This window comes from Trematomus bernacchii, unplaced genomic scaffold (assembly GCF_902827165.1).
Source record: "Trematomus bernacchii unplaced genomic scaffold, fTreBer1.1, whole genome shotgun sequence".
Taxonomy (NCBI): Eukaryota; Metazoa; Chordata; class Actinopteri; order Perciformes; family Nototheniidae; genus Trematomus; species Trematomus bernacchii.
This window is the reverse complement of record NW_022987477.1, coordinates 2,055,181-2,074,823: the sequence shown is the minus strand read 5'-3', so window position 1 is coordinate 2,074,823 and position 19,643 is coordinate 2,055,181. Positions and strand designations below refer to the sequence as shown.

The 19,643-nt window shown below is 41.1% G+C and overlaps 1 protein-coding gene across 5 annotated transcripts in view; it reads left to right on the top strand.

Annotated features, from left to right (window-relative positions):
* Positions 1-19,643, top strand: part of oxsr1b (oxidative stress responsive kinase 1b) — a 42,608-nt gene that overhangs the window by 21,420 nt on the left and 1,545 nt on the right. For 2 of the 5 annotated variants that reach the window (XM_034146005.1, XM_034146037.1), the window contains exons 4-15: positions 2,070-2,211; positions 10,233-10,288; positions 10,492-10,601; positions 12,008-12,109; positions 12,240-12,373; positions 12,522-12,570; positions 14,079-14,144; positions 15,443-15,565; positions 16,091-16,168; positions 18,526-18,561; positions 19,334-19,468; positions 19,552-19,607. In XM_034146005.1, the coding sequence (XP_034001896.1) occupies positions 2,070-2,211; positions 10,233-10,288; positions 10,492-10,601; positions 12,008-12,109; positions 12,240-12,373; positions 12,522-12,570; positions 14,079-14,144; positions 15,443-15,565; positions 16,091-16,168; positions 18,526-18,561; positions 19,334-19,468; positions 19,552-19,607 (1,087 nt within the window). The remainder of the gene's footprint in view (positions 1-2,069; positions 2,212-10,232; positions 10,289-10,491; positions 10,602-12,007; positions 12,110-12,239; positions 12,374-12,521; positions 12,571-14,078; positions 14,145-15,442; positions 15,566-16,090; positions 16,169-18,525; positions 18,562-19,333; positions 19,469-19,551; positions 19,608-19,643) is intronic. The other 3 variants (XM_034146014.1, XM_034146030.1, XM_034146023.1) reach the window with 3 other exon arrangements.

Genomic DNA, 19,643 nt, shown 5'->3' with positions numbered 1-19,643 from the left:
TGTGTGTGTGTGTGTGTGTGTGTGTGTGTGTGTGTGTGTGTGTGTGTGTGTGTGTGTGTGTGTGTGTGTGTGTGTGTGTGTGTGTGTGTGTGTGTGTGTGTGTGTGTGTGTGTGTGTGTGTGTGTGTGTGTGTGTGTGATTGTCCAGCAAATAGAGTGGGGCAGTAATGAGTCCTTAAACCCGGAAATTAGTAAGCCTTTTTACCATTTCCTGTTCCCTCGTCTCAAAGTCAGTTTTTCCAACGTGTTTGTTGTCTGAAATACGATCTGTGGTTAACACAAGATGGAGAGATTTTCATGTTTTGTTCTACGACATGAAATACAACAGTAAGTACCCCACTCTTGAATATCCCCAGCTTTAATGATGAAGTCATGTGACTCTGTAGTTTGTTTAAAGCATCACGCCTTTCATTCCTGCCGAAGTGTTGTTAATACGTGGAGATGATCCTGCTTCCTACATGTTGAATATCAATTACACGTGATGGCCACAGAGCTTATTTTCTGCAATATACCAAGATCCGATTCCATTGCTTTTTTATCAAGGGAGCACTTTGTGACCCTAACTTCCAGATCGGCTTACAAAGATATGTCATCACTGCACCAGGAATCTATTCTTAAGGCATTAAAAGCACGTTAAATAAGATTCGCATACAGTGTACGATTTGGAGAACTCAGTCAGGCTGTAATGATGCTGTCGACAGGAGTAATGACATGACTCTGACAGCAGCCATGCTGGTTTTAACTGGGCAAATATTCTGACTTCCAGCTGTGCGCTCGATGGAAAACCTAAAAGAAAAATCCTGGAAGCTTCCAGTCTAATTTAGAGTCAATGGTCCAAACAAAATGTCTCCTAATGACATGCTAAATAAGACACTGACTTTCCTTTTTAATATCATGGAAAGCACAACATTTATTATTTTTTACCCTCTAAGGAATGCATGTTGTGATTTCTCTTTCTGCCATTGGCTTGTTTTGCCCTCGCCACATTGAAAGGTCCTGCTGGTTGAAGGATTGTGTCTTAGCAGCTAAATCGTTTGTTTTTCCCTTCATTAAAATCCATCTAACTGGAGCTGGAAAAAAGGATCTTTGTGTACCCACAATCTAATTTACCCAAACAATATGAGATTAAACATGACTCATCTGAATGTCCAGCAGGAAGCTTGTCTCTTTGCACAGAGGGGACACATGTTGATGTAGAGGAGACATGGAGAAGAGGGGACACATGTTGATGTAGAAGAGACATGAAGAAGAGGGGACACATGTTGATGTAGAAGAGACATGAAGAAGAGGGGACACATGTTGATGTAGAAGAGACATGAAGAAGAGGGGACACATGTTGATGTAGAAGAGACATGAAGAAGAGGGGGACACATGTTGATGTAGAAGAGACATGAAGAAGAGGGGACACATGTTGATGTAGAAGAGACATGAAGAAGAGGGGACACATGTTGATGTAGAAGAGACATGAAGAAGAGGGGACACATGTTGATGTAGAAGAGACATGAAGAAGGGGGGACACATGTTGATGTAGAAGAGACATGAAGAAGGGGGGACACATGTTGATGTAGAAGAGACATGAAGAAGAGGGGACACATGTTGATGTAGAAGAGACATGAAGAAGAGGGGACACATGTTGATGTAGAGGAGACATGGAGAAGAGGGGACACATGTTGATGAAGAAGAGACATGAAGAAGAGGGGACACATGTTGATGAAGAAGAGACATGAAGAAGAGGGGACACATGTTGATGTAGAAGAGACATGAAGAAGAGGGGACACATGTTGATGTGGAAGAGACATGAAGAAGAGGGGACACATGTTGATGTAGAAGAGACATGAAGAAGAGGGGACACATGTTGATGTAGAAGAGACATGAAGAAGAGGGGACACATGTTGATGTAGAAGAGACATGAAGAAGAGGGGACACATGTTGATGTAGAAGAGACATGAAGAAGAGAGGACACATGTTGATGTAGAAGAGACATGGAGAAGTGGATTTTGCATAATAGGTGACCTTTAAAGATACATGGTTATTTCTTTTATTAATCTCTTTCTTGTTGTTATTCTCCAGGCTCCGTTCTGGACGTGATAAAGCACATCATCTCGCGGGGCGAACACAAGTCGGGCGTCCTGGACGAGGCCAGCATCGCCACGGTGCTGAGGGACGTTCTGGAGGGTCTGGAGTACCTGCACAAGAACGGGCAGGTCCACAGGTAACAAAACACACAGATCCACAGGTAACAAAACACACAGATCCACAGGTAACAAAACACACAGATCCACAGGTAACAAAACACATAGATCCACAGGTAACACAACCCACGACCCGCACGCTGCCACGGTAATAAAAACCAACACAGGACTTTCTGTTAACGCTAAGCTAAAGCAGAGTCTGTGCCAGACCTCACCTTGAGGGTTTATGGAGCTGAAACGGTCTCTTCTCTTGTGCGACACTTAAAAACGTCGTAATAATATTATGGCTCCCACCTTGACTATATGGGACAAGAGGAATCTGTTTTTTTTATTTGTGTTTGTGTTGCTTTGTTTCTCAAGCACAGAGGCTGATTGCTGATTTTCTGGGAAATCCATAGTTAGATGTTTTTCAGATACAGATTTCCTTTCATTATTACAGTGTAAACATTTAAACATGTTATTGGACGAGTAAACCACTAATGCAAACTCTCATGGTGCTCGTAGTTGTACTTTTTACCATAACTGGGTTTTCACGACGGCTGTCAGCTGTTTTTACTCCTCTCATTCAAACAGGATGCGCTGGAGAGGGGGCGGGGCTTATATCCATGTAAATACTGTGGTGGAAACCAACTACGACAAAATTAACCTATTTTACCGTGATTTAATTGTAATACACGTTTCAAAATGATGCCGAAGTAACTACATACTGATAACGGTTAGTAAAAACCATGAATTAATGCTTTGACAAGTGTGCAGACAAGACAGCAGGAGAAAAACCTTTTTTAAATGCGTGTTTTCTGAATGGAAATCGGATCGATCAGGCTAAACTAACGTTGTAGCTGCTCCGTCCAAACTCACAACAACGTCCTAAAGACAGAATTAAAGCAGCGACTGTATTCGCCATGACACACACACACACACACGCACAGACTTTGCGTGCTTCATATAGTATTGCTTGTTCATACAGTTGAATGTTGGAGCTTCACTGTGCACTGCTGACCGATGTATGTGCAGAGTTTGACCCTTGAAGGCTGTTTCTTCTGCTCTGAAATTGAATATATTTGTTACATATTAATAGATTTTTAGATTTGATTTCGGATTTGTGAATGGGAGAAGTAGTAGATGGAAAAACATACCAAACAAACACTAATTATTCAAAGTAAAGTATTTCATTTTATATACGGTAATACTAAGGAGGCATAGGCCTATATGATGATATAATGTTTGACATTATTGATATTAAAAAAGTGATTTGTTTTTCTTATCAGAAAGTGAAGTTATTTATTTGTAAGCTGCAAATCCTAATTCTTCCCTCAATGGCCTGTGTGCCCTGGCATGTGTCCTTTCCGCCCTGAAAAAACGTGACACACCAAACTGCGACTTATTGACTCATGACATGCCCCTTATCACTATGTGGTATCTGATGTCGTCATACGCAGTGATTTCATCAAATATTTCCTCGGTCTTAGTCAAAAATATGAGTCAAATGAATGCCAACCTATGCAAATAAATTCATGACTTAAGTAAAAATACATTGGCATTCTTCATATGACTGTACCGAGGAAGTGGCATTTAAAGACAGCCACTTTCCTAAAGGTCACGCTGGTTTAGAGATGAGGCGGTACACTTCGAGAAAGCTGTATTTATGGGTTTATGCTTTACCACTAATGAAATTAACTAACTTCTTTATGATTAATTCAAAAGCTGTTTTTATTTAAAGTTAGTCCAAGACATGTGTAAATGCCACGGGAAATGTATCCAGAAATCTCTCTACACCAACACTTACATTCAAGCTGTTACTTCTGTATTTATTACCTCGCCAAAAGTGTAAATAATGCACATATTTTCGGTTTTGGTAAAGTCCTCAACAGATAGACGTTTGATTTGAGAATCTGACCATGTGCTTGTATGTGAAGACGAATCCTCAACTCATTAAATTCTTAATTAGAAAACGGCAGCATCCTATAGATAGTATAAGTAGAGACGTATGGAATTACACTGTTTCAATTACTGTGTTAATTAAACGGATAATACCTCTGCTGCAGCTTTACAGTATCACTTTCAGCTTAATGTGACGGGGTCAGAGTCCAACCTGCCTTCTGATCCCTGCCCCGTCTAAAGAGACATTAATAGAACAATCATTTATCACTTCTGCTCTGAGGGGTGACGTGTGAAAGAGGTATTCCCTCTGCACTGAGAATCATTGGTGTCTGCTAATGTAAATATGGATGTGTTCCTCCTGTGTAATCTGGATCATATGGGGGAGGGGTGATGGAGAGAGTGAAGGGGGTGATTGTGATTTGATTTTCAGATGTGTAAAACAATAATACAAAAATGTAAGCAGTGTCAAATTTGATATACAAAAATAAATAAATAAACCGTAAACACCCAGTTATGATTAAACAGTTCCATCCCTGTATCTTGTTAAAAGCATGTCCTTATACCTATTTTTAAACAGTTTTACGTTAGGACATCCCTTGGTGAGACTTAACGAGGGGGGAGCAAGTGTCACATGACTGCTCCATCCCACAGAAAAGCAATTAGAGCCTCGCAGCCGAGCTGTAGCCTCGACCGGAGACATTTACCACCCGAGAGAGAAGTGCTCCACCTCCACATTCACAGAGACTCAAAGCTGACACGTGTCCTCTAAGCAGAGAGGGCAACACATGCTTTACTCAAGTAGAAGTACAGATACTCGTGTTTAAAAATACTCTGGTAAAAGTAGAAGTACTGACTAAACTTCTTTACTCAAGTAAAAGTAAAGAGGCTTTGAAATGTACTTCAGTAAAAAGTACCCATAACTAGCAGCTGTTTTAAAGAGTACCTGACCTCCCTTTATATTAATAGAACAATAATGTCATTGTTAGCTAATGAATGTTTCCATGCTGAACAACGGCAACATGACAACGTTTTCATTGGTCCCTCTTCTTTAGAGAAGACCAGGAAATGATGGATACACGGATCGTGTTCAAATCAATAGGCACGCAATGACTCTAAATAATAATGATCACGCCACCAAACACACATTCAAACTAAAGGAACCAGCCTGTTTGGGAAATGTAAGAAGTAGAAAGTACAGGTATTTGGGTTCAACATGTAAGAAGTAGAAAGTACAGGTATTTGGGTTCAACATGTAAGAAGTAGAAAGTACAGGTATTTGTGTTCAACATGTAAGAAGTAGAAAGTACAGGTATTTGTGTTCAAAATGTGAGAAGTAGAAAGTTCAGGTATTTGTGTTCAACATGTAAGAAGTAGAAAGTACAGGTATTTGTGTTCAAAATGTAAGAAGTAGAAAGTTCAGGTATTTGTGTTCAACATGTAAGAAGTAGAAAGTACAGGTATTTGAGTTCAACATGTAAGAAGTAGAAAGTACAGGTATTTGAGTTCAACATGTAAGAAGTAGAAAGTTCAGGTATTTGTGTTCAACATGTAAGAAGTAGAAAGTACAGGTATTTGTGTTCAAATGTAAGAAGTAGAAAGTACAGGTATTTGTGTTCAAATGTAAGAAGTAGAAAGTACAGGTATTTGGGTTCAACATGTAAGAAGTAGAAAGTACAGGTATTTGTGTTCAAAATGTAAGAAGTAAGTGATGTGTGTCTGCCATGGGAAAACCAAAATGTTGCGTAAATCGAACTACAATGAAAACAGCAGGTAATCATGGCTGATACTTAGAGACTTCCTAGTCATTTCGCTCCGTAAGAATCCTTCCTGAGCAACCTAGATTTCGCCAGACGAATCAGAGGAAATCCGTCTGAAGATTGAATTATTGTTAAGCTCTTTTGTGTGGAGCTTTAAGCCGTTCTCACCTCTTAACCTCCCGTCTTCTGGAGCTATGGGAGGCAGATTACTGGATGTGAGCTTCAGTAATAATCAGCTAATGGCTGCGGTTATGTCGCCTCTGGGAGATCCTTTTGTGGAGAATTGACAAAACAAGATTTTCAATTGATCTGATGAGATGAAACTCAGCAGAAAGGAGAAAGCAATCAAAGCAGAGAAGCAAAGGGAGGTTGTTTTTGAGGAACGGGAGGTATTTTCGTGGGTATAGGAGACCCTTAGGGCGTCTCGTAAAGCCTCTTTTCACCAGGATGTGATGTCACACGAGGTGCCGGAGCTGCCAGATGAGGAGGATCAATCTTCCTGACACTTTCATACCGCTCTGTTCCAACTTCCCACCTGGCTATCATTTCAGCAGATCGTAAATATGTGGAGGCCAGTGCAGTCCGAAGTGCTTCACATAGACATTTCACAGAACATTGATATCACACAGAATACAGATACCCGTAAAAGACATACATACAAACTACACATATCATAGAGTAGACATATATAAAAAATACATTTAGATTAAACGATGAAATTGTACATTAAAGTAGATTTATTCAAGTACTGTACTTAAGTACAATCTTGAGGGTTTTTATTTGAGTATTTCAATTTCATACTTCTACTCCACTACAATTCAGAGGTTAATGCGAACCTCATTTAGTTACTTTACAGATGTGGATGAATGATGTGAAATATAATCAAGTGTTAAATCAGACTTTAGTTCCACCTGGAGTAAATTCACAAGCTACCCTGCAGTATACAAAGTCATTCAAACTAGCTGCACCTTTACCAGCTTTGAGAACACTTTCATGATCAATCATTATAAAACATATCATATATATTATTCTGAAATGGACCAATCTGCACAATGACTACTTTTACTGTCGCTACTTTAACTATATTTTGATGATAATACTTTTATACTTTTACTTGAGGAACATTTTGAATGCAGGACTTTTACTGTAACAGAGTATTCCTACACTCTGGTACTTCTACTTTTCCTCAAGTACAAGATCTGAATACTTCTACTTTTACTAAAGTACAAGATCTGAGTACTTCTACTTTTACTCATGTACAAGATCTGAATACTTCTACTTTTACTCATGTACAAGATCTGAATACTTCTACTTTTACTCAAGTACAAGATCTGAGTACTTCTACTTTTACTCATGTACAAGATCTGAGTACTTCTACTTTTACTCGAGAACAAGATCTGAGTACTTCTACTTTTACTCAAGTACAAGATCTGAGTACTTCTACTTTTACTCAAGTACAAGATCTGAGTACTTCTACTTTTACTCAAGTACAAGATCTGAGTACTTCTACTTTTACTCAAGTACAATATCTGAGTACTTGTACTTTTACTCAAGTACAAGATCTGAGTACTTCTACTTTTACTCAAGTACAATATCTGAGTACTTCTACTTTTACTCAAGTACAATATCTGAGTACTTCTACTTTTACTCAAGTACAAGATCTGAGTACTTCTACTTTTACTCAAGTACAAGATCTGAGTACTTCTACTTTTACTCAAGTACAATATCTGAGTACTTCTACTTTTACTCAAGTACAAGATCTGAGTACTTCTACTTTTACTCAAGTACAATATCTGAGTACTTCTACTTTTACTCAAGTACAATATCTCAGTACTTCTACTTTTACTTACTTACTTGTACTTCTCCCTCTGCTGAATCACGACTATAGGAGTTAAACTGCAGTTTCCTCTCAACTACAGTATTTCTGTGATCTTGCATTGTCACCTCCTCCTCTTCCACCTCCTCCTCCTCCTCTTCCACCACCACCACCTCCTCCACCACCTCCTCCTCCACCTCCTCCTCCTCCTCTTCCACCACCACCACCTCCTCCACCACCTCCTCCTCCTCCTCCTCCTCCTCCTCCTCTTCCACCACCTCCTCCTCCTCCACCACCTCCTCCTCCTCCTCCTCCACCTCCTCCTCCTCCTCCTCCTCTCCATTGAATGTTAATGACTGTCTGCAGCCTTTTCCCTCGGAGCATTACAATCTGCTGCAGTGAACCGAAGCCTTCGTGCTTTTTGAATGAATGCCAAAGGACCTCAGATCACCTCGACCTCTCTTTGTGAACGATGACACGCCGTGGGTTCAGAGTGGAGCGTGTCAAATCCACATTAACGCAATAATGAGATCATGTTTCTCAGTGTAAACGATGTAATTGGTGAATTTAAAGCTCATTAGTATAGAGATGTATCTAAGTGGTGAGTAATGCTCCTAATTCATATCCTGTCGTTTACATTTATTGCAATTTAGCACCACTAAGAGTGCAATTCGCTAATCGACCGTAGCGTTACGCCTACATTTGTTTGGATTTCTTATGAATGATCAGTGTGTTTTAAGCTCTTCATCATTGGCATAAAAACATGTTTCTTCAACCAGCATTGGGTCAACTTTCCGACATGTTTCCAGAAGCATCCTCAGCTATTGTTCTCGCCAAATGTTGGAAGAAATATGATCAAAGTAACGTCAGCGTGGCCTGAACTGAACCCGTTGAAATGCAGCACATAATTAGCTAACCCCTGACTCACAGGAAGCCGTGACTGGACCCACTGAGAGAGGACGCTGTGGTCGTGTGAACCAGGAGAAGTATTTTGGGTTAGACTAGCCTTTCAGCCTCAGGTGGTCTTCCTCTGTGCAACCCTTAAAAAGCAACTTCTCAAATGACCAGGCGTAACGTTTGACACCCCTGGTCTAGACCTTATCAAAGTTTGGAGACATGTAGAACACAGACACTCTTTCTCCCTGAAAACACTTGAATAGTTGTATCATCCCTGCAGATATTTGCCCTCCACTGGGAATCCCCATGCTTTGCTTCTTTCAGTCAAAGGTCCTAATATGTCCCGTATGCTGCATTCCTCCGTGTGAGGCTCACTGTGTACCACTCCCTGTCTCTGTGAGATCTGCTGTCACAGTCCTCGCAAATAATCTGAAGAATTCACCAGCAATCGAACAAATATCTGAACCCTAACTTTGCGAACTCTTAAAAGAAGCCCTGTTGTGCTTTTTTCCCTTTCCTGTAGTGTGTTATATCGGTTTTGTTGTGCATGTAAATGGTCTGAAAAGGCTCAAACCCCTGTGTGTTAAACTACAGACACCACCTTGTCTCCTTTTTTGCTTCCAAACCTCATTAAGTCATTAGAATATCGGGATCCTTGGGTCGTTACAGCATGCATTTCAAAGTTGTCAGCATGCTTCAGCAGTATTCCTGTCTGAGAACAAGAATATCTCCAAACCACAATTACCTCTGCGGCATTTAACCCCCCCCCCGGTGTATCTGCTGTTTGGCGAAGTCTATAAGGATTAAATTATACACCAGATAAAGTGAGGCTTTGTTTCTGGGAAGCTGAGTCATCTCCAAAGCAATACTCCAAAGACACATCTATTTTTACTTTCATTGAGAGCCATTTGTTAGCTGGAAATATCCCACAGCATGTCTCTGTCAGTGCAATCTGACATGACTCTACTGCCCCCACCTGGTAGCAGGAGGAACTGCATCTCTTGTTGTCAGTCCAGTTTTAAGAGGTGATTCTTCTGTGCTAATGAAATCTGTTAGAAGGCGTTGTGTCAGTGCTCCGGGGGTTGTGTGTCAAATCCCTCCTCCCATTATTCTCTTTTGAAAAGCTCTTCCTAAAAAGCCTGGACATCCTCTGTGACACCGCCGCCATCCTCGCCTTTTTATTCCCACTTGACCCTTTCCACTTTCATCACGGAGAGTCTGTCACTATGACAACAGTGTCTGGCTGGTGAGGTGGCAGACAGACATCCCCTCTGAGTCCTCTTATCACCACCAGGGGAGGATGAACAGGGACGAACACATGAACTACAGACTGTCTTGAGTTGCTAATACATCTAAAATAAGAGTAGCGGAAAGATGAATCCTATTTCTTGTATGGAGAAGTAGAAAATACAATACAGCTTTATTTATAAAGTGCTGTACAGTCAAACAAAACATCACAAAACAAATCACACAGCTCAGCTCACACACCGTAAACAAGTACAAGTCAAAACCGTAGGCAATTTAAAAGCAACAATCTACAAGATGTCAATACGCTAAGGAGGAGAGGTGGGGTTTCAGAAGGGATTTAAACATCCCTAAAAAAGACAATATACTAAGGTAGCATAAACTCAGGTAGTATTTCAAATAACTTGTGTCCTTTTTTTAATGTTTGAACTCTTGTCTTTCACAGAGATGTTAAGGCTGGAAACATTCTCCTCGGAGACGACGGTTCAGTGCAAATTGCAGGTATTTACCCGTCAACGCCAACCGAGATTTAAAATGTCTGTTTATGTTTGTTTGCAGCCCGTATTAAACTGCCAAGTGCCAATGGTGTATTTATGCATAGGAAGCCTTGTCCGTGGAGGAAAGCGAACCCTTATTGACTTCCTGCTTCAGGTCCTTTCACTGTGCTTCTTTCTAAATGAATACTCTCCGTTTCCCTTCTTCAGATTTTGGCGTCAGTGCCTTTCTAGCAACAGGTGGTGACATGACTAGGAATAAAGTGCGCAAGACGTTTGTGGGAACGCCGTGCTGGATGGCCCCCGAGGTCATGGAGCAGGTTGGACAGAAAACTCACAACTTTTATCAAAACAAATCTATTTAAATTGCTCAAAAAGCTGCTGTTTTTCTTTGATTACCTTGCTGACACTATTGTCAAAATGTAAGGCCTATAGCAGGGGTTTTCAAAGTGTGGGAAGGTGAGCCTCCCCTCAGAGAACATAAGAACAGCCGCGCCCCCCCCTCCCAATTATTATTATTATTGTTGTTGCTATAATGCAGCGGTATTCAATTGCATCTCAAAGTGTGTGTGTGTGTGTGTGTGTGTGTGTGTGTGTGTGTGTGTGTGTGTGTGTGTGTGTGTGTGTGTGTGTGTGTGTGTGTGTGTGTGTGTGTGTGTGTGTGTGTGTGTGTGTGTGTGTGTGTGTGTGTGTGTGTGTGTGTGTGTGTGTGTGTGTGTGTGTGTGTGTGTGTGTGTGTGTGTGTGTGTGTGTGTGTGTGTGTGTGTGTGTGTGTGTGTGTGTGTGTGTGTGTGTGTGTGTGTGTGTGTGTGTGTGTGTGTGTGTGTGTGTGTGTGTGTGTGTCACTGAACCCATTTGATTGGCTGAGTAGCGTCACCTCCTTAAAACATTAAACCACAACTTTTTTTAAACATTTTTATCTGTATGTTTTAAACATTTTCAACATCGTGGATAAATCCTTCTATGCTCCCGGCAACACACTGAACGCCAACTTTGCCCCCTTATTACACTCACCCCTACTTTAGTGGGAACAATGAGTCTGCGTCTTTGATGCTCTCAGGCGGATGATGCGGGGATGCAATGTAGACAGGAATAAACGCAGATCATCCTCTGGCTGCAGCCTTGACCGGTACTGGCTTTTGATCAAAGTAAGTATTATTACAATTAAAATGTAAGGGCGGTGCCGGCCGTCAACGGCCCGCTGACGACCGGCCGTTCTGTGATTCTCCAGAACACACAGATGGCCAGTCCGCCCCTGCCAGGACCGGTCCATGGAAATCCTAGCTTCAAATATTCGTGGTCATACTTCCTCCGTTTTCTGCCAGACGCCGTCTCCTCTCTCACTTTAGGTAACTTCACTAAAAATCGATCCGTGTTGCCGCTCGCATAAAGTTGGCTGAAGTTAACCGGCTAGATTTCACTGTTTCTCGTTATTTTTTTCTCACGCCGCGCCCCCCCTGAAGCTCTCTGGCGCCCCCCCTGAAGCTCTCTGGCGCCCCCCCCGGGGAGGCCCGCCTCACACTTTGAAAACCGCTGGCCTATAGTTTATGTCCTATATTGTAAAGCGCTTTGAGTGCCTTGAAAAGCGCTCTAATAAAGAATGTAAGGAATTATTATTATTTCCTATATTAAATTGTTGGAAGAGCAAAAAGAAAAATGTTTCCCATAACTGTGTGTCTCTCTTTTCAATATGAGATGAAGGTAATATATGTTTCTTTTTCCACAGGTGAGGGGTTACGACTTCAAAGCAGATATCTGGAGTTTCGGCATCACAGCCATCGAGCTTGCCACGGGGGCCGCACCTTATCACAAATACCCTCCGATGAAGGTGAGGACACTGTGGAGCTTTCCTACTTAATGAGTTAATGACACGGAGCAAATGCCATCTTTGACTTCCTGTAAACGCAGCTCACGAGATTCCAAAGGTCGGTGACATTTGAGTAACGCTGTGTCTCCAGGTCTTGATGCTGACGCTGCAGAACGACCCCCCCGCTCTGGAGACCGGCGTCACGGACAAAGAGATGGTGAAGAAATACGGCAAATCCTTCAGGAAGATGATCTCCATGTGTCTACAGAAGGACCCGGAGAAAAGGTGTGGGTTGTCTTTAAGAATACCTCTCAAAGTCAAAGTCTACTTTATTGTCAATATTTCAGTTTGTGTGTACAGACGGAGAGATCGAAATACCGTTTCCCACAATCCCGAATACAATAACAATGACTCGTTTGTTGCTGTTTTCCAGGCCGACTTCCATAGAGCTGTTGAAGCATAAATTCTTTCAGAAAGCAAAGGTAGGTTCTTCTTTAGCTCCCTGCGGACCTGAGAGTCAGCGAGTCAGCGTTTTAATCCTGCTGATAAATAGCATCTGAAGAGTTTCAAATGAAGCGGCTCTTTGTAGGTTGTTTATGTATCATAATGCATCACAAGATGAACATTAACCAACTACTCTCCCTGAGGTGTTTGGTTCAGGTGTTTCTAACAAAAGCAGAGATAAGCAGTGAAACTCCAGCTCTGGCTGCACACCACCCTAAAAACTGGGACAACTAGAGTGCCGTCTCAGCATGTCTCACTGCACAAACACAATCTGATTGGTTTGCATGGCCTTTATCTGGACCTGCAGTACACTGTGTGGCCAGCAGAGGGCAGGCGTTGTGGTTCTTTTAGATAAGGTACATTTATATTAATGAGCAAACCTGCAGAAGGGATTTAAATGGCTGTCGAGCAATCTGTGATTCTTGATTTGCTCAGATTCAAAGTTGTTATTGTCACCAGCAATGTTAGTAAGACATTTCGTCTGTTGCCATCAGGGCGAAGATATGCTCGACCTGCTCTAAAGACTAATCGCTTTTCCAAATCATTCATCCCTTCTGCACTCAGACTTTTAAATTCTTGAAAGGCTTTTAACTTGATTATTTATTTATTTATTTATTTATTTATTTATTATTGTGATGCTATGAACTATTTATCGTGTAAATTGGAATGATCCAAATCTGTGCTCCTGGGTGTATCTGTGTGTTTTCTTCCTGTATGTTCCTGCCTGTGGACATGACATAATTGCCCCTTGCGGTAGGACTGTGCAATTAATCGTATTTTACAATTACGAAAACAACATAATCGAAAAAAACAATTATTTTGCTTTGCTTGGTTGTGACAGTGCACTAGAACATATTTGATCTAATTTTTTCAAAGTCAATGAATAATCGTATTTAATAATCGTGATATCAATTATTGACCCAAATAATCGTGATTATGATTTTTGCCATAATCGCACAGCCCTACCTTGCGGGATCAATAAAGTTGTTGATTGATAAGGAAATAAAATAGTGTAATAAAAAGTAAAATGCAGAGTTTAGTAGACTATGTGTATGTAAGATTGGTCCAAATCTGCGTATACTGTATCTCACTGTTGGTAACAAAAGTTCATTTGACCGTCAAAGTAGGAATGTTGGGATTAAAGTGAGTAAAATACAGCTTTTCATCCAACCAGGGTTGCAAACAATAAGCAGGAATTGATATACAAAAGACAGCATTACCAGAAGTAATTAGGTTTTGAAACTAAAAAGACCTGACCCTCAGTGTGTCTTGCACCTTGAGCGCTGGGCATAAAGGGGGTGATGACCTGACCTACATGAGGTCACTGGTGGTGGAGCCCTATTCTGCAAGGATTCAAAAGTCATTATTGGATTAAATTCACAACTTGACATGAAGCCAGTGGAGCTAAGAGTGTTAGTAAAGCACATTATAGGTCACAGTTAAATGACTGAATCATTAATCAGATTATTTCCTTTCCTCCTAACAGACTCATGAATATCTACACGACAGGTTGCTGCAGAGAGCGCCCACAATAACAGAGAGGTCGAAGAGGGTAAGACGTGAGCGGTTTGAATCTACTCTCTGTGCTTTTATTAAACGTCACCTATTGTACAAAATCCTCTTCTTCATGTCTCTTCTACATCAACATGTGTCCCCTCTTCTTCATGTCTCTTCCACATCAACATGTGTCCCCTCTTCTTCATGTCTCTTCTACATCAACATGTGTCCCCTCTTCTTCATGTCTCTTCTACATCAACATGTGTCCCCTCTTCTTCATGTCTCTTCTACATCAACATGTGTCCCCTCTTCTTCATGTCTCTTCTACATCAACATGTGTCTCCTCTTCTTCATGTCTCTTCTACATCAACATCAACATGTGTCCCCTCTTCTTCATGTCTCTTCTACATCAACATGTGTCCCCTCTTCTTCGTGTCTCTTCTACATCAACATGTGTCCCCTCTTCTTCATGTCTCTTCTACATCAACATGTGTCCCCTCTTCTTCATGTCTCTTCTACATCAACATGTGTCCCCTCTTCTTCATGTCTCTTCTACATCAACATGTATCCCCTCTTCTTCATGTCTCTTCTACATCAACATGTGTCCCCTCTTCTTCATGTCTCTTCTACATCAACATGTGTCCCCTCTTCTTCATGTCTCTTCTACATCAACATGTGTCCCCTCTTCTTCATGTCTCTTCTACATCAACATGTGTCCCCTCTTCTTCATGTCTCTTCTACATCAACATGTGTCCCCTCTTCTTCATGTCTCTTCTTCATCAACATGTGTCCCCTCTTCTTCATGTCTCCTCTTCATCAGCATGTGTCCCCTCTTCTTCATGTCTCTTCTTCATCAACATGTGTCCCCTCTGTGGAAAGAGACTCTGAAAGTTTCAGGAACAAAGATTCTCTCTCTTTTTGTCCTGATCCATTTTTATAAAAACCTGTCTGAAAACGAGCTGATCAGATTTTGGCCACTTGATGATGTCATAGCGATGTTTTGTCTTGTGTAACCATTAGCCAATCAGCAACCAAGGTAACCCCCCCCCCCCCACCTTATCACCTGAATCTCCTCCTAGAGCACCATTGTGTTCTTTGTAACCAAATCTCTCTCAGAGGGGCGTGGGGAGGGGCTCCTTATTTTCATCTAAAGTAACAGACAGAGAATCAGCACTTTGGAAACAGGGCTGAAACAGAGGGGATTATGGGATGCTGCGATGATCTGTTTGGTGTTTCAGCCAATCAGAGACAGGCTCTGGATATATGTGAGACCTATAATATATTGATGAAAAACAGTACAATAGGGGACCTTTAAAGGAGAGGAGCTCAGCTGTGTTTCCTGTGTGTCCTCAGGTACGCAGAGTTCCAGGCTCAAGCGGTCGGCTTCATAAAACGGAGGATGGAGAGTGGGAGTGGAGCGACGACGAGCTGGACGAAGAGAGTGAAGAGGGCCAAGCAGCCATCGCTGCCTTAAGGGTGAGAGACACAGCAAGAGACACAGCAACCCTCAGACAGGAAGTTATTAAACCCTCAGACAGGAAGTTCATTCCAGATTCAAGGCTTTTATTGTCATTCGTAGCTACAGTGTAGATATGTCAATGAAAATCTGAGGTCCCAGGCTCCTCCAACAGAGCAACAGACAAAATAGTTAAAATGGTGTAAGTAAATGCAAATAAAATAGAATAGAAATAGTGCGAGGAGAGTCTATATATAAGTCTTATTATAATTATTATTAATTATATATATATATATATATTCTTCGACTATATATATATATATATATATATATATATAGTCGAAGAGATTCAGAACAATGGTTGCGTCAGTTCCTGTTTCTGTCTGTTTTGTCCCGAAGCGTCGCCCTGTATTTTCAATCTCTATACGATGTTTAAAGTGTCATTCCCATGTCTGTGCAGTAGCATGTGTGTCCTTTGTCTCTCCACTGAGTGTGTGTGTGTGTGTGTGTGTGTGTGTGTTTGTGTGTTCTGTCTGACGGCCAAGGAGAAGCAGGTGAAGCCTGTTAGTGCCACCAGGCGACAAGTGCGCTTCACCCTCCCTCTGGAGCTGCCCACACACAGGGTTGTTCACTCGCACCACGATACAGATGGCATTCCCCTAACAAGGAAGCACTCTCAAGCACGTTAGCTTTAGCGCTAGTAGCAGCTATAGAGGGCGGGAAACACTTGATAAGGAGGTTGTTGTTAGAGATTCAAAGGCTTTATTGTCATATGCACAGTACAGTGTAGATATGGACATGGAAGTATTAAGTCCAGGGCTCCTCAAACAATGCAACATATTTAAAAAACAGTAGTGATAGTAATATTGCAAGAAGAAACCGAGTAGGATAAAATAGTGCAAGATTATGTTGCAAGACCAATGTGAAAGTAATGCAGATGAGGTTAACATCTGTAAACATGTCAAAAATGTAATGAATAAATACAATAAGCTCAATAAGCTAAGTATCTAGATCACATACGCTTTCATAAGCACTGAATGCTATTTTTTTTTACATATTTTGTAAAAGTTAAGTCCACATAACTACATTCATACATTTGTTAGATACCTCTTTTTTAAAAGCTTAAACGCTACTTTGAGTGTGAATTAACATTTGTTTAAAGACGTGAGAGTACCTTTCCTGGAAGCCATCTGTATTTCCATCCCTCTTTCTAAATCACTTGTAATGAATACTGACCAGATCACAAGGCAAATTACTTATCAACCCTGTTTTTAATTACAGCACTAATCAAGGGATTCAAATTTGACCAAATCTTTTCTGCTTTGATGCTTTTCTGGCAAAAATGTGCTCTTTTGGTTTTGCTTCTGATGCTACTTGTTGGCGACTGAACTTCATTCTCTTACACCGGCTTTATTAGTAATATATATTTATACAATAACAGCCTGAACACGCAGTCACTTTTTAAATCGGAGCGCAGATTCACCGCCTCTCAAGTTGTCTTTTATTTAGGTCTGCAAGGCTACGTTTCTAGTTGGTTTCAACTCTTTATTTTAGTTGAAAATGAACACTTTAGCCGCTTTCACACCAAGTACTTTGCCGTACTTAGTTCCCAGCACTTAGTTCCCAGCACTTAGTTCCCAGCACTTAGTTCCCAGCACTTAGTACCCAGCACTTAGTTCCCCCATGGAACTAAAGAGCAGATCGCGTTCACACCGGAACAAGTTCCCTGAGGGAAGATTACGCAAATGAAGCCGCTGACGTCACTTCTTCTTCTTCTGCTTTGGGTTTACTGGCAGGCCGCAAACAACTTCACGGCGTATACTGCCACCCGAAGTCCCCGGAGTTGGGGAAGGCTTCAGTAGAAGCTGCTGGGACTCCCAGCAGCTTCTACTGAAGCCTTCCGAGTAAATCGCCAGAACGCCGACACCTCCTCATCTCCACCGCTCCCATGTTTTCTTTTGTGTTGCCATAAGTTATTCTCTCTCCGTTTGTGCGCGGGGCTAATGCTAATGCTAATAATGCTAATGCCAGCAAATACAATGGCGGCTTCACAAAACCTTTCAGAGTTATACGGGGCGTGGTTTGCAATCCGCCCAGCCAATCAGAAATTGGAACTCTTTTCTCCCCAGGAAAGTCCCACCTCTCTAGCAGGGACTAAAAAGGGGGGAAAAGTTCTCATGAACTAAGTTCTCTTTTTGGTGTGAACGCAAAATCCCAGGAACTATCGGAACTAAACGGGAAAAGTACTCCGGTGTGAAAGCGCCTTTTGACCCTCTGTATCTTGATTCTTTGTTCACTTATGCTGTTTCTCTGCTTTTCAAACTCAAACTAAAAACAGAAGTGCTATAGAATATGTATTTCACTCGTTTACAGCTCAGGTTAGCATTAGCATCATGATATCATTAGATAGGAATCGGTGTTTTTTGGCTTATTATTGATGTAAATATTGCTGGAAATACACAGAGATACAGTTGTGGTCAAAAGTTCACATACACTTGTAAAGAAGGGACATGTTACCAACTGTTATCATTGCTGTATGTATATTTTTGACCCAGCAGACCCTAAGTAGTATGTGCTCTAATCACTCCATCACAGAAAAATAAGAGTTGTAGAAGTTATTGAAAAGTCATGAAATCCATGTTCTTTACAAGTGTATGTAAACTTTTGACCACAACTGTATATAAGGGGTTGCTACCCTGTTAGACAATGCATAGCTATATCAAACTTCTGTCATTAACACAACATATCAGCACCAAGTCGTGAAGCGTATCTGGAGTTCCCACAGTTTAGATATCAGTGCATTCACCTTAAAGGATGACCGATAAATGAGGACAGTAAATGCGTTTTAATCCGTCCACCTCTCTGCTTCCTGTGTGTTCTTTGCATCGTGTGTGTGTGTGTGTGTGTGATGTTGCTTTGCTCTCCGGCGTCACACTGATATCCTCTCTGAGTGTTGTATTCTTCTCTCTGTCTCTAACAGTCTCCCAGAGTGAAGGAGGGCTCGCAGAACTCGGAGGTGAGTTTTTAAAAGTTATTTCTTTACAGCAGCAGCAGCAGCGTGGTTTCTACACAATTACTTTATTCTTAGTTATCTGTCTTTCATGTGTCATTCATATAATGTCAGTAGTGCAGGTTAAGTATATATATTCTTATGTATATGTTATAACTTGCTTTATATTTTTGGTTATTGTTAATTTGTAAATTCAACATGTATATTTTCTACTTTCTCGTTTTTATCTAGTCTTTTTTCATTTTTATAATAATATATAATTAATATGTATTGTACAATGCCATGTCTTTTTATGCTGCAACACAAACATGTCCCAAATTGGGATCAATACAGTACTATCTTATCTCTTATCTTATCTTAAGTGAAGCAGCGATTAAAGTGTAACTCACATTGCTGAAAGAAAGGCAGGTTTTCCTATAAATTAAATCATTGTTGATCCTAAACATCTTGGTTTCTTCTTTTCTTTTTTGGAATATATTTTGTAAAACAATTACACAGTGTTTTTTTAAGACGTAGTAACTGTACATCTTAAGTTTGTCTGTCCGAAATGCCTTAAAATAAAAACAGTAAAAAGTACGAACATTAGGGAGTGATCAGGACTTCACAGTAACATTTGTAGAAATAAAATCTGACCTATGAGGTTTCACGAAATCAGTCCACTTTCTCCATCTGTCAATCACAAATAGTTCCAGTTTGTGATTGACAGATGGGTTTCTTCTTTTCTAAGGTAATAAAACGTCTTATTGATATCCATCTTCTCTTTAATACATTTCTCCAGCAGTCCTTCCAGACTCCAGAGCCGTTAAGCAGTCTGCCCCCCCCGCTAACCCCAGGTCAGGCAGATCTACCTCAGGCTGCTCCACTGCAGCCCCCCACCCAGGCTACGTCTCCCACCACTGCTTCTCTCTCACAGGTGAGCCCCCCCCCTGACACTCCTGTGGGAGGGTTCATTATGTTTCATTCTGCTCTAAAGCCTGTATCTGTGTGTGTTGACAGGTGCCAGCCGCCTCAGGAGGCGTCAACTCTCCCATTAGTTTGGTATTAAGGTTAAGGTGAGTTTTCCTATTGTTGCATACAATAAGAGGATA